General features: G+C 43.6%; 1 protein-coding gene across 1 annotated transcript in view; it reads right to left on the bottom strand.

Annotated features, from left to right (window-relative positions):
• The window catches only part of LOC311129401 (tomoregulin-2-like), a gene marked incomplete at both ends in the record, with an annotated part of 158,082 nt that overhangs the window by 35,190 nt on the left and 107,649 nt on the right, over positions 1-15,243 (bottom strand). The window contains one exon of the mRNA XM_084161684.1: positions 1,520-1,616. Coding sequence (XP_084017810.1) covers positions 1,520-1,616 — 97 coding nt within the window. The remainder of the gene's footprint in view (positions 1-1,519; positions 1,617-15,243) is intronic.

The following is a 15,243-nucleotide window of genomic DNA, read 5'->3' as shown; positions in this document are numbered from 1 at the left end:
TTGGAGTCACCCTCAAAATTAAAGTGTAAAACCACACTACAGGCTGATCCACCTTTGATGTGATGTCCTTAAAACAAGTCAAAATGAGGCTCAGTAGTGTGTGTGGCCTCCACGTGCCTGTATGACCTCCCTACAACACCTGGGCATGCTCCTGATGAGGTGGCGGATGGTCTCCTGAGGGATCTCCTCCCAGACCTGGACTAAAGCATCCGCCAACTCCTGGACAGTCTGTGGTGCAACGTGGCGTTGGTGGATGGAGCGAGACATGATGTCCCAGATGTGCTCAATTGGATTCAGGTCTGGGGAACGGGCGGGCCAGTCCATAGCATCAATGCCTTTCTCTTGCAGGAACTGCTGACACACTCCAGCCACATGAGGTCTAGCATTGTCTTGCATTAGGAGGAACCCAGGGCCAACTGCACCAGCATATGGTCTCACAAGGGGTCTGAGGATCTCATCTCGGTAAAGATGGCAGTTAGGCTACCTCTGGTGAGCACATGGAGGGCTGTGCGGCCCCCCAAAGAAATGCCACCCCACACCATAACTGACCCACCGCCAAATTGGTTATGCTGGAGGATGTTGCAGGCAGCAGAACGTTCTCCACGGCGTCTCCAGACTCTGTCACATCTGTCACATGTGCTCAGTGTGAATCTGCTTTCATCTGTGAAGAGCACAGGGCGCCAGTGGCGAATTTGCCAATCTTGGTGTTCTCTGGCAAATGCCAAACGTCCTGCACGGTGTTGGGCTGTAAGCACAACCCCCACCTGTGGACGTCGGGCCCTCATACCACCCTCATGCAGTCTGTTTCTGACCGTTTGAGCAGACACATGCACATTTGTGGCCTGCTGGAGGTCATTTTGCAGGGCTCTGGCAGTGCTCCTCCTGCTCCTCCTTGCACAAAGGTGGAGGTAGCAGTCCTGCTGCTGGGTTGTTGCCCTCCTACGGCCTCCTCCACGTCTCCTGATGTACTGGCCTGTCTCCTGGTAGCGCCTCCATGCTCTGGACACTACGCTGACAGACACAGCAAACCTTCTCACCACAGCTCGCATTGATGTGCCATCCTGGATGAGCTGCACTACCTGAGCCACTTGTGTGGGTTGTAGACTCCGTCTCATGCTACCACTAGAGTGAAAGCACCGCCAGCATTCAAAAGTGACCAAAACATCAGCCAGGAAGCATAGGAACTGAGAAGTGGTCTGTGGTCACCACCTGCAAAACCAGTCCTTTATTGGGGGTGTCTTGCTAATTGCCTATAATTTCCACCTGTTGTCTATTCCATTTGCACAACAGCATGTGACATTTATTGTCAATCAGTGTTGCTTCCTAAGTGGACAGTTTGATTTCACAGAAGTGTGATTGACTTGGAGTTACATTGTGTTGTTTAAGTGTTCCCTTTATTTTTTTGAGCAGTGTATATATATATATATATATATATATAAGGCCACTGAGTTGGTACTAATGTTACTGTTAACTCCTGAATGAGTTGGCCAGCTGTGCACTAACCCTGAGGTTTACCTACCATACATCCTCGGCGTCCACGTCGCACTCCGCCCCAAACTGGCAGATGTCACAGGTGGACGTCTCCTTCTGCCCAGTCTCCGCCGACCCCTCACCTCCTGAGAGAGGGAGAGAGAGAGAGAGAGAGAAAGAGAGAGAGAGAGAGAGAGAGAGGTCTAACATATCGAATGTCTTAATTCTGATGTTTTCTAACTTCAGATGCATTCATTTGATCGATGTACTGTATTTAATTAATTCTCGCTGTTATAAAAATAACTAAGCATGCAGCCAGGCAATACCTCTTGCTTCAGAGCGTGTGCACTAAATTATGTCAGGTTAGAATGTAAGGAGTTTGTGGCTTTTTCCGCTGGGAGAGGACTGCAGATATTAGCATGTATGAGCCATACATTGACAAGTCGAGTCCAAACGGAAGGTTGAAAAAATACAGACATAGTTTTAAAGATCCCGGCTAGCCTCTTTAAAGGACAATTGAAGGTCCACATTTGCATCACATATTTCAAATGGTCAACTGGCCACTCAAAAGAACATATGACATAACAATATGGTAATTTAATAAATGTATTAGTGGCCCATGCAGGTTCCATGCACCAATCCACTGAGCCATTGGTACCACAACTGTCACAGGCCCCTTTAAGCCCCTATAGACACCCATATATACACAGTGGTTCAATAAGATCCACACTACTTCTGCCAAAAAAAAATGTAAAACACATTAGGTGAAAATCTAACAAGTCCTCAATCCCACAATGTTACCATGACCCCTAGCAACCGGTGCCAGACGTCTCAAGTGCCTCTACATCCACCGTATCCAACAATCAGCCTGTACTGTCACTCTGATTCCTACTTCCCTCCTTCCTTCCTTCCTTCCATCCCTCCCTCCCTCCCTCTTTCCCTACCTCCATCCCTCCCCGTCTCTTTCTCTCTGTCGCCTGAAATCCATGCTGATCTTTCTGGAGTCTCTCCTTTATTTCATCATGATGATTTCTTTTCTGCAGAGCGCTGGCGGCTGGAGGGCTTAGGCCCCCACCGGTGCATAGCCACGACTCATCAGTAGCCGGGCGGGGGAAAAAGCAATCTGCCCAAACTCAAATTGCGTATCCCTTCTCTGAGGATCCCTGGTCCCCTTTCCCTCTTCCATCCCAGCCCTCTATTACTGGGTGCTATTTTTAACAAGTTAGCGCCCGTGAGGAAGAGAAAGAAGAAGCAGGGAGAGAAGTATTATCTCCCAGTGTCATCCTTAATTTTTCCCCCACCTTGGGTTGTTGGAGTGTTTTCCCTTGTGGTGTTTGGAAATAACATTTGGACTGGATTATCCTGGTTTATAGTCTAGCTTTCATCTGGGTTAGTGCCTGTTTGACCTGGTTTGTCCTGGGTTGACTTGTTTAGTCTGTTTTAGTGTTCATTACATTACGTTTTGTCCTCGTTTTGGTCTGTTCGCTGTTTGTTTTGTCTACTCTCTTACATACAGGTAACTGCCAAAATAATGGAAACACTTAAGTAAATGAGGGATACAAAATATATTGAAAGCAGCTGCTTCCACACAGGTGTGGTTCCTGGGTTAATTAAGCAATTAACATCCTATCATCCTTAGGGTCATGTATAAAATGCTGGACAGGCCATTATTCTGGCCATTCATTTGGCTACCATGGCTAAGCCCTCATAGGATGACAATGCCCCCATCCACAGGACACGAGTGGTCACTGAATGGTTTGATGAGCATGAAAACGATGTAAGCCATATGCCATGGCTGTCTCAGTCACCAGATCTCAACCCAATTGAACACTTATGGGAGATTCTGGAGCGATGCCTGAGACAGCGTTTTCTGTCTTTCTGTTTTCTGTTTTTCTTTTTCCACCATCAACAAAACACCAAATGATGGAATTTCTTGTGGAAGAATGGAGTCGCATCCCTCCAATAGAGTTCCTGACACTTGTAGAATCTGTTTGGTCTGGTTAGTGCTTTTTTGTCTACTCTTGTGCATATTTGGTCTGGTTAGTGCTTTGGTTTGTGACCCTTTTCTGACTGTTTCGGTGCCTATTTGGCCTGACATCTTCTGGTTTTGTCTGGATAGTACTTTCTCAAGGTTAAGTCGAGCCTTGTTTAGGTTATAGTTCTCCCCTTGTTTTCTCTGCTTCAGCAATCGTTCTGACCATGTACATGCATTTGCCCAAAGTCCTTACACACCAGTAGAAAGGATAGAAAGGTAAGAAAAACAAGAAAGGAGAAAGTTTCCTTGCAGTGAGAGTTTGAAAATGTCTCCCCATTCCTCAATTTTTGTTTGAACCTGTGTCTGTGCCCTCAGGACTTGGCAGAACACACATACCCATACACCCACCCCTCCTGAATGCTTAAGACTCTCTCTCTTTTCCTGTCTCTGTGAAGATAGAACTCAGTCAGGCGAGAAATGTGTACATTCTGTATTCATGGAACTACTCTATACCTTAGATCTCTCCAGAAGGTAAGGTGAGCCTCAATTATCTTTGTCTGCAAAGCAGCTTGAATCCCAAAGCAGTACTGCATACAGTAACAACACAACGATACCAACTGCAACTCAAACCAGAGCAAATATGCAAAACTGTTGAATACACACTCTATCCCTCGAAAGCAATTTAGAAATTGAACTTGTTTATTTCAAAATATATCATACAAATTATACAAAAAGTGTGTGTTGCGTTCAAGTGTTCAAATAAGGATTCAACAGACTTGAGGTTGACAGTTCAATTATATTGTTTATTTTCCTATCCAGGTTGAATTGATATGATTGACTGCTACTGATTGGATTAGCAAACACAATTCATAGAGGGCTGACACAGATGTAATTGTTCTTATTTCAGCCTGTCTTCCACTTTCTCTGTTCTATAAAACGTTCAATAGTTTTATACTGTAACTGCATTTCAAACTGCATCCCTTGCCTCTCTGTACTATGTCAAATGCTACGTACACTTCACACAAATATTCTCGCACGCAAGCACGCACACACGCACGCAGGTACATACACACCTCTCTCCCCACCTACCCTACATTTGTCAGTACAATTACGAAGTGACTTGGGACAACAGGCAGTGCTTTACCCTCTTTCCCTCATTCCCTTTTTCCTCCCAAGTCCCCACATCCCAGACTACAGTAGCTCTGTGTCTTCGTAGCAACATTACACAACATCTCCCCTGTTCCTGTCTACTATACCAAGTATCAGGAGACACAGGAAGACAATGACTGTAACAATTAGCCATGTTTGTGCTCTTCACATCACCCCCCCCCCCCACACACACACACACACAGAGAGAGAGAGAGAGAGAGACTTACAATCAATCTTTATAAAGGGGAGGACAAAGAGAGAACGAGAGAGAGAAAGAGAGAGAGAGAGAGAGAGAGAGAGAGAGAGAGAGAAATGACATGCCAGACATGTGTAGTACAGTTAGATTTCTTCTCAATAATAGAGCTCACCACACTGACCAAGACCCCTCTCTCAAACAAGACAGAGACAGAAAAAGAGAGAGACAGAGAGAGAGTGAGAGACAGAGGGGGGGAGCGAGCGAGAGAGAGAGAGATGAAGAGAGAGAGAGAGAGAGAGAGAGAGAGAGAGACTACAGCAGCACCTATCACAGGGATGATGAATGAAGCCCACACACCTCTGAAAAAAACGAGCGACCTTGGTTACAAACAGAGCGCAAGCACACGCACGCATACACACACACACAAACATACACAAAGGGTGCATCCACAGATGATGAAGACTGTTGCTGGTGTGTGGTCACTAGGACAACGCAGCTTCAGAATGGAGTAAACCATATGGTTCTCTGTTATTACTGGTTGATCCCCATTTCATTTTGACTCAGTAGAGCTTGATGACCGTAGTGTCAAAAGACACCATGCTACTTTTAATACTTGTACTGGCAATTAGCCAGTGTGCATAAGCGATGTGCAAGACCTCAATTCAAACAAACCTTCATTGCAGTATGTACACAAACCCCCTTTTTCTATTCAATTGATATAGCAGAATATGATTGGCTACTGCAAAAATAGCAAGTAGACTCCTTAAATGTAAATGCTACCAGTTTTCAGGAAAACGGGATGTTGATATTATAACAGCAAGAACTGTGCTGGGTGAGCAATTATTTTTCCTGTGGCTATGCCTTAGCATGGTGCACCACATTAACTTCAGTGTGGCACTGCTGCACTCAAGAAGTTCAAAGGATTAAACTTTGAAAATGTGAAAGTTCAACCACTGACACTGTCCAGGCATGCTTGATGGAATCTGGCCATATGGTGTAGGCTACTTCATGTAAACATACAGGAAATATGATACAGGAAATCATATAGCGGTGGTCGAGGTCATTGATAGTGTCTAGGGACTACGCAATCATGAACTACACAGAGTAAAGGACTATACACCCTCTGAACCATAATCTGTCTGTACTGAGAGACCATCCATTATTAGAAGACTTGCACTGACAATTAAACGATTAAACCAATCAATCAAAATGACATTATCAACACCCGGATGCCTCTAAGCATTGAATCTGTGAATCTGACACACTGGGCCCACGTACCAAGGAATAGAGGCAGCAGCCAAACAATCCATAAACATAATGGACATTGATATTGAAAAAGATGAAAGATGATACCACTGAAGCATAGATTCAATTTTTTCCATTTATTTTCTTTTTTCTTTATTGTTTATAGCACTTTTTACAAAGCCATTTGTCACCACCAGCCTAACAAAAAGTCCCTGCCTGAACTCCCAAAAGCAAGTCAAGGGCGACAGAAGAAATGACATGGATGACAAAATGACAAAGAATATGAGACACGGCGATAATGACTGCGATGTAAATAATGATACTATTAAGGGATTTGATGATAAGCAATGGCGAAACACAAAACTTGCAAATATCCCGCAGGGGAGGGTGAGGAAAGTAGAATTTCTATAAAAAAGAACCGTCAACCATCTCTAGCTTCCATTTTCATAAAAGGACACACGCATATATTACCTATACTTTATATACTGTATATTACAGCGACATGCTCAATTGGTTTGTATGCCATTGGTACAGTATCTAAAAAGGTTGCAAATAATTTTAAAGGTAGAAAACAACGATAAAATAGAGGTTTCAAAGATTAAGGGCAAGTGCAAATGTCACATTTAAGCTTCATTGTTTTATTTAATCTGAAACAGTGACAAATATCATACAGCTCTAAACTATGTGTGGCCTTTGGAGAGTTAACCATTACATATCTAGATATGGTTGTTGAAAATTTGAGGGAGCTATAGGCTTGCCTACACATGGATTGGATGCAATGGATTGGATGACTGATCGGTCTCTATCCTAAACCAAAGAAATCCATTGAGGGACCCCAGGATCCTAATGTTGACAGTGCTAGATGATTTAATGGGTAATTCTCATGCTTTAGCACGACCCAATCATGAGCTGACACCTATCACTCCACAATGAGGCGTGCTCTGGAATACTGATAAGATTATTAAACATTGTTAGAATAAATACTTTTTCATGGCTTAGTAGACAGTGACACCTTCTTTTACAGCAACTTACAAATTGACATTCCACTGTATTTTCACAACGTTTTTCAACTGAGGTAATGCAGGGACAGTATCACTTTCCCGTACCCTGACTTTAACCCTATTCCTGGACTAAAAAGCACTTCAATGGTCTGGAACACACGTCAGGCAGATCGCGCAATTGGATGTCTATCCATGTCCTGAGGACCTCGGAAAATGCCTTTAAAACCGGCCACTAGGGGCAACAGTGAACACTATTTCCATCAAGTAGGCTTGGGTTTTGCTTGGGTGCTGTGGATGGGGGTGTTGGATGAGCGTAATCCCATGACTCTGGATCCCACGACTCTGGATCCCACGACTCTGGATCCCACGACTCTGGATCAGAAGATTACGTGTTCGATCCCAGTGGTGGACACTTGTTTTTATTTATTTTATTTTAACCCTATCCCAAACCTTAACCCTTTCCTTAACCATTCAAAATGAGTGCCTAATCTTTATGTTTTAACCCTATCGAAAACCTTAACCTTCTAAATTTGACATTTGGAGCAACTTCTGAATTTGACGAGAAACAGAACGATACTTAAGCAGGACTCAACCCAGGGTGTAAAAAACACTTCAAATTTGACGTTTGGAGCAACTTGGAAATTTGACATTTGGAGGAATGTGTATAAACATCTAATTCTGCAGTTACATAATAGTTACAGAGTACCAATGTGGAACAACATATATCAGAAAAACTACTTGGTTTACTATAGTTAAAGAATTGTTATTTTCCATATTGCTCCTCAATCAAAGATGGAAAGTTGCAATAGGCTAGTTGTCCAATTGCTCACCCAACGAGGCTTTACATTTTCCAAATATCACAAAGTCAAATATCCTCAAAGCAATGTTTAATAATCTATTTCAGTCTTCGATCTCTCCTTAGTAATTACTAGTGCTGAGTGCTTTTTGAGGTCGGTTCTGTTTCAGTTAGATTATTAAACAATAATCACGGTTTTCAACTTCGGTTTCAAAAAAACATTTAAACATTAAATGCACTATGCAGTATGTGGGTTGAATGCTGTAACACAGAATAAAACAATTAATAAAAGTCCCATGATGGTAGTGACTGCCCATCACTGCTTATTACTTATTAACCATTATTTATTCACATTACTTTACTTTAATAAAATCTTACATTAGTTTTCTTTGATGACTATTATTTCATTCCAAATCATATCATCTCATTTCTATAGAGCTGCTGCCTATGCTGTCTGACAAAATCACAATTTTAGTAGTTCTTCAAAGTAAATAAGGCATACTTTTATGACTTCTAAAAACTATCAGTCATGTATTTTCAGGTAGAGATACCTCGCAAGGCAACTGCTCTCTATCCCTCTCGATCGTACATTCTTCTCTCCCTCCCCGTGTATGCCCCACACAGAACGGACAAGTAGGCATTCAATGGATTATGGTCATTGTAGTTAATTACCACGTTATCTGCGCTAAACTATGTCGAATATTGGCCTCCCTACTACATCGCACATTTCGGGCTTGATCTAATTTATCTCCAGAGAAACAGAGCATTGAGCTCACAGAAAAAAACAGATCGAAATGGAATTCAAATAATTGAACCGACATTGGTCAATTAGTTGTTTAAATATACCAGAAATGTCAGTTAATCACTCAGCACTAGTAACTACCCAACATGCATGAGTCATTACCCAATATGCAATATTCTGTCAAATACTGTGCGTAAATACACAGGAAATAACTCCCTGTCCTTCCCCCTCCAAAAGAACCCAAAAAGGCCATGAGTCCATGACAGGTAGCTAGCAACAGTACAGTGGGAACAAGTTTGATGAACAAGGTCCCAAACTGGGTCATCCATTTTGAATGGATTAAGGGGGTTTAGAATTAGTGGAGGAATTAAAGCTTGAAACTTCATTTTTCCCAGCTTTGAGAGGATTAGACCCTGCTCTCTCTCTGGCTCGCTGTTTGGCCGCTACTGCTGTGGTGGCAGAGAGTGGTTCTACTGTACCCAGGTCTGCTTCCCAAATGGCACCCTTTTCCCTTTATAATGCACTACTTTTGAACAGGGCCCATAGAACTCTGTTCAAAAGTAGTGCACTATCAAAAGTAGTGCACTATGTAGGGAAAAGGGTGCCATTTGGGAAGAATCCCACGTCTGGGAAGGCTGCTCTGTGTACCACTCTGTGTACCACTGCTCTTCTCTCTTGCCCACTAGGCACAGGGTCAACTGCAGAAGAACATTCTGCTCTCCACTCTGTATGCAAGCAGATGGACAGAGAGCAAAATATGTCCAGCACAAACACATACATACTGGTGGACATGGATGTACGCACACAGCCAAAAATGTCTCATCCTGGAAAATGACACACACATGACCATACACATTCAAAGTAGATGCATGTTTACGTATAAACAAATCCATGTATGCACACACACGCAAAAACATGCACACACGACATACCCACAAGCATAGTATTTTGAACCCACACACCCACAGAAGTGCACGTGCACACACACACACAATCCACATAGTTATCATCACATCTTGCATCAGCATGTTCATTGTAAATTCAATTAATTCAATCTGCAGCATACTTGCTCTGTAAGTCCCATGTTGTGCCTGATACACAGCAGTAAGCCAGGGAAGGACAAATAGCCCCCCCCCCCCCCCCCCCCCCCCCCTCTCTCTCTCCACTCCACTCCCCTCTCCATCCATTTCCCTCCAGAAAACTCAGTGCAGCACTCATCAAGTACACTCTCAGTGGAGAATAAACTCCCAGTAGGAGATATGAGGAGCAGCTCCACATATTGTATGCTCCAGAATAGGTATGCGCCAGGGACAAGAGCTGTGGGGGCTAGACGGGCTAGACGAACACTTATTTATATCTAAGGAAAGAGGGGAGGAGGTTGAGAGAAGGGAAGGGAGAAGAGAGGGTTGATAGGGAGAGGACATTTGTGTGAGTGTGTGTGTGTGCGTGCGTGCATGTGTGGAAAGAGAGACAAAGCTAGAGCGTTGAAAACATAAGACGTCTGAGAATGATGTATGACAATAAGCATTAGTTATGATGTGAGTGAATTTCAGACGAGAGCAATGAGGATTATATTTAAGTCTGAGTCTGGTGTTGGGTTGAAACAGGTCTACCAAAGCACACAAATGACTGACATTTCCTTTAATGAGGATGAAAATGTAAATACAGTGGGGAGAACAAGTATTTGATACACTGCCAATTTTGCAGGTTTTCCTACTTACAAAGCATGTAGAGGTTTGTAATTTTTATCATAGGTACACTTCAACTGTGAGAGACGGAATCTAAAATAAAATCCAGAAAATCACATTGTATGATTTTTAAGTAATTAATTTGCATTTTATTGCATGACATAAGTATTTGATACATCAGAAAAGCAGAACTTAATATTTGGTACAGAAACCTTTGTTTGCAATTACAGAGATCATACGTTTCCTGTAGGTCTTGACCAGGTTTGCACACACTGCAGCAGGGATTTTGGCCCACTCCTCCATACAGACCTCCAGATCCTTCAGGTTTCGGGGCTGTCGCTGGGCAATACGGACTTTCAGCTCCCTCCAAAGATTTTCTATTGGGTTCAGGTCTGGAGACTGGCTAGGCCACTCCAGGACCTTGAGATGCTTCTTACGGAGCCACTACTTAGTTGCCCTGGCTGTGTGTTTCGGGTCGTTGTCATGCTGGAAGACCCAGCCACGACCCATCTTCAATGCTCTTACTGAGGAAAGGTGGTTGTTGGCCAAGATCTTGCGATACATGGCCCCATCCATCCTCCCCTCAATACGGTGCAGTCGTCCTGTCCCCTTTGCAGAAAAGCATCCCCAAAGAATGATGTTTCCACCTCCATGCTTCACGGTTGGGATGGTGTTCTTGGGGTTGTACTCATCCTTTTTCTTCCTCCAAAGACGTTTAGACCAAAAAGTTATATTTTTGTCTCATCAGACCACATGACCTTCTCCCATTCCTCCTCTGGATCATCCAGATGGTCATTGGCAAACTTCAGATGGGCCTGGACATGCGTTGGCTTGAGCAGGGGGACCTTGCGTGCGCTGCAGGATTTTAATCCATGACGGCGTAGTGTGTTACTAATGGTTTTCTTTGAGACTGTGGTCCCAGCTCTCTTCAGGTCATTGACCAGGTCCTGCCGTGTAGTTCTGGGCTGATCCCTCACCTTCCTCATGATCATTGATGCCCCACGAGGTGAGATCTTGCATGGAGCCCCAGACCGAGGGTGATTGACCGTCATCTTGAACTTCTTCCATTTTCTAATAATTGCGCCAACAGTTGTTGCCTTCTCACCAAGCTGCTTGCCTATTGTCCTGTAGCCCATCCCAGCCTTGTGCAGGTCTACAATTTTATCCCTGATGTCCTTACACAGCTCTCTGGTCTTGGCCATTGTGGAGAGGTTGGAGTCTGTTTGATTGAGTGTGTGGACAGGTGTCTTTTATACAGGTAACGAGTTCAAACAGGTGCAGTTAATACAGGTAATGAGTGGAGCACAGGAGGGCTTCTTAAAGAAAAACTAACAGGTCTGTGAGAGCCGGAATTCTTACTGGTTGTTAGGTGAACAAATACTTATGTCATGCAATAAAATGCTAATTCATTACTTAAAAATCATACAATGTGATTTTCTGGATTTTTGTTTTAGATTCCGTCTCTCAGAGTTGAAGTGTACAAATTACAGACCTCTACATGCTTTGTAAGTAGGAAAACCTGCAAAATCGGCAGTGTATCAAATACTTGTTCTCCCACTGTATATGATGTTAGATAAGACAGCATAGTACACTCATTACTCAGCCTAAGCCTGTCTCCTCAATGTGCCCTTTGTGATACTACAAAATACACTGTCATTTACCAGAAATGTTATTCAAAACAACTTAGTCAAAACACCTTACACCTACAGCACCAGTCAAAAGTTTGGACACACCTACTCATTCCAGAGTTTTTATTTATTTGTTACTATTTTCTACATTGTAGAACAATAGTGAAGACATCAAAAGCATGAAATAACACATATGGAATCATGTAGTAACCAAAAAAGTGTTAAACAAATCAAAATATATTCTATATTTTAGATTCTTCAAATAGCCACCCATTGCCTCAACGACAGCTTTGCACTCTCTTGGCATTCTCTCAACCTTCACCTGGAATGCTTTTCTAACAGTCTTGAAGGAGTTCCCACAAAGCCATGAAGTGCTTTGAAAGGCTGGTCATGGCTCACATCAACACCATTATCCCAGAAACCCTAGCCCCACTACAATTTGCATACCGCCCCAACAGATCCACAGATGATGCAATCTCTATTGCACTCCACACTGCCCTTTCCCACCTGGACAAGAGGAACACCTACGTGAGAATGCTATTCATTGACTACAGCTCAGCATTCAACACCATAGTGCCCTCAAAGCTCATCACTAAGCTAAGGATCCTGGGACTAAACACCTCCGTCTGCAACTGGATCCTGGACTTCCTGACGGGCCGCCCCCAGGTGGTAAGGGTAGGTAACAACACATCTGCCACACTGATCCTCAACACGGGGGCCCCTCAGGGGTGCGTGCTCAGTCCCCTCCTGTACTCCCTGTTCACCCATGACTGCATGGCCAGGCACGACTGAGCATGCCTCCATTCTCATCAACAGGGCTATTGTGGAACAGGTTGAGAGCTTCAAGTTCCTTGGTGTCCACATCACCAACGAACTATCATGGTCCAAACACACCAAGACAGTCGTGAAGAGGGCACGACAAAGCCTATTCCCCCTCAGGAGACTGAAAAGATTTGGCATGGGTCCTCAGATCCTCAAAGAATTCTACAGCTGCACCATCGAGAGCATCCTGACTGGTTGCATCACTGCCTGGTATGGCAACTGCTTGGCCTCCGACCGCAAGGCACTACAGAGGGTAGTGCGTACGGCCCAGTACATAACTGGGGCCAAGCTTCCTGCCATCCAGGACCTCTATACCAGGCGGTGTCAGAGGAAAGCCCTCAAAGATGTCAAAGACTCCAGCCACCCTAGTCATAGACTGTTCTCTCTGCTACCGCACAGCAAGCGGTACCGGAGTGCCAAATCTAGGTCCAAAATACTTCTCAACAGCTTCTACCCCCAAGCCATAAGACTCCTGAACAGCTAATCATGGCTACCCAGACTATTTGCACTGTCCCCCCACCCCAACCCCCCACCCCAACCCCCCACCCCATCTTTTTAAGCTGCTGATACTCTGTTAATTATTTATGCATAGTCACTTTAACTCTACCCACATGTACATATTACTTCAACTACCTCAACTAGCCGGTGCCCCCGCACATTGACTCCGCATCGGTACCCCCCTGTATATATAGCCTCCCTAATGTTATTTTATTTTACTTCTGCTCTTTTTTTCTCAACACTTTTTTGTTGTTGTTTTATTTTACTTTTTTATTAAAAATAAATGCACTGTTGGTTAAGGGCTGTAAGTATGCACTGTAATGTCTGCACCTGTTGTATTCGGCGCATGTGGCCAATAACATTTAATTTGATTTGATTTGATTTGATGAGCACTTGTTGGCTGCTTTTCCTTCACTCTGCGGTCCGACTCATCCCAAACCATCTCAATTGAGTTGAGGTCGGGGGATTGTGGAGGCCAGGTCATCTGATGCAGCACTCCATCACTCTCCTTCTTGGTAAAATAGCCCTTACACAGCCTGTAGGTGTATTGGGTCATTGTCCTGTTGAAAAACAAATGATAGTCCCACTAAGCCCAAACCAGATGGTATGGCGTATCGCTGCAAAATGCTGTGGTAGCCATGCTGGTTAAGTGCTCCTTGAATTCTGAAAAATAATCACAGACAGTGTCACCAGCAAAGCACCCCCACACCATAACACCTCCTCCTCCATGCTTTACGGTGGGAAATACACATGCGGAGATCATCTGTTCACCCACACCGTGTCTCGAAAAGTCACAGCTGTTGGAACAAATCATTTCAAATTTGGACTCCAGACCAAAGGACAAATTTCCACCAGTCTAATGTCCATTGCTCGTGTTTCTTGGCCCAAGCAAGTCTCTTCTTCTTATTGGTGTCCTTTAGTAGTGATTTCTTTGCAGCAATTCGACCATGAAGGCCTGATTCACACAGTCTCCTCTGAACAGTTGATTTTGAGATGTGTCTGTTACTTGAACTCTGTGAAGCATTTATCTGGGCTGCAATTTCTGAGGCTGGTAACTCTAATGAACTTATCCTCTGCAGCAGAGGTAACTCTGAGTCTTCCATTCCTGTGGCTGTCCTCATGAGAGACAGTTTCATCATAGCGCTTGATGGTTTTTGCGACTGCACTTGAAGAAACTTTAAAGTTCTTAAAGTTCTTGAAATCTTCCGGATTGACTGACCTTCCTGTCTTAAAGTAATGATGGACTGTTGTTTCTCTTTGCTTATTTGAGCTCTTCTTGCCATAATATGGACTTGGTCTTTTACCAAACAGGGCTATCTTCTGTATACCTTGTCACAACACAACTGATTGGCTCAAATGCATTAAGAAGGAAATAAATTCCAGAAATTAACACTTAAGAGCGCACACCTGTTAATTGAAATGCATTCCAGGTGACTACCTCATGAAGCTGGTTGAGAGAATGCCAAGAGTGTGCAAAGCTGTCATCAAGGCAAAAGGTGGCTATTTAAATAATCTCAAATAAAAAATATATTTTGATTTGTTTAATACTTTTTTGGTTACTACATGATTCCATGTGTTATATCATAGTTTTGATATCTTCACTATTACTCTACAATGTAACAAATAGTAAAAATAAAGAAAAACCCTTGAATGAGTAGGTGTGTCCAAACTTTTGACTGTTAGTGTATACACACAATATGGAATCAAACCCACAGCTCTGGTGTTGCCAGCACCACTCCAACCCACTGTGCCATGGGAATAGATTATTGGCCGTATTTTCCTGTTGACTGTGCTATGTGCTGCAGAGTGTGAAACAGCAGTGTTGTAGTTCTCCATCAGCACATCTGCTCACTGATACGGAAGATTTGGCGATAAGATGCTGTTATGGTGAGGCGCCAATACAGTACTAGGGATTAAAACCGGTAACAGGGATCCCGGCACTGTCTCCGGACCACTATTCACATTTCCCTGAAAAATTAAATGACAAGATCCGGGAAATTATAACATTTCCCCCCAATGTCGCACTAATGCAA

The sequence above is a fragment of the Coregonus lavaretus genome (genome assembly GCF_964263955.1).
Source record: "Coregonus lavaretus genome assembly, chromosome: 5".
Classification (NCBI taxonomy): domain Eukaryota; kingdom Metazoa; phylum Chordata; class Actinopteri; order Salmoniformes; family Salmonidae; genus Coregonus; species Coregonus lavaretus.
Note: the sequence above shows the minus strand (reverse complement) of the source record. Positions and strands in the feature narration are given on the sequence as shown.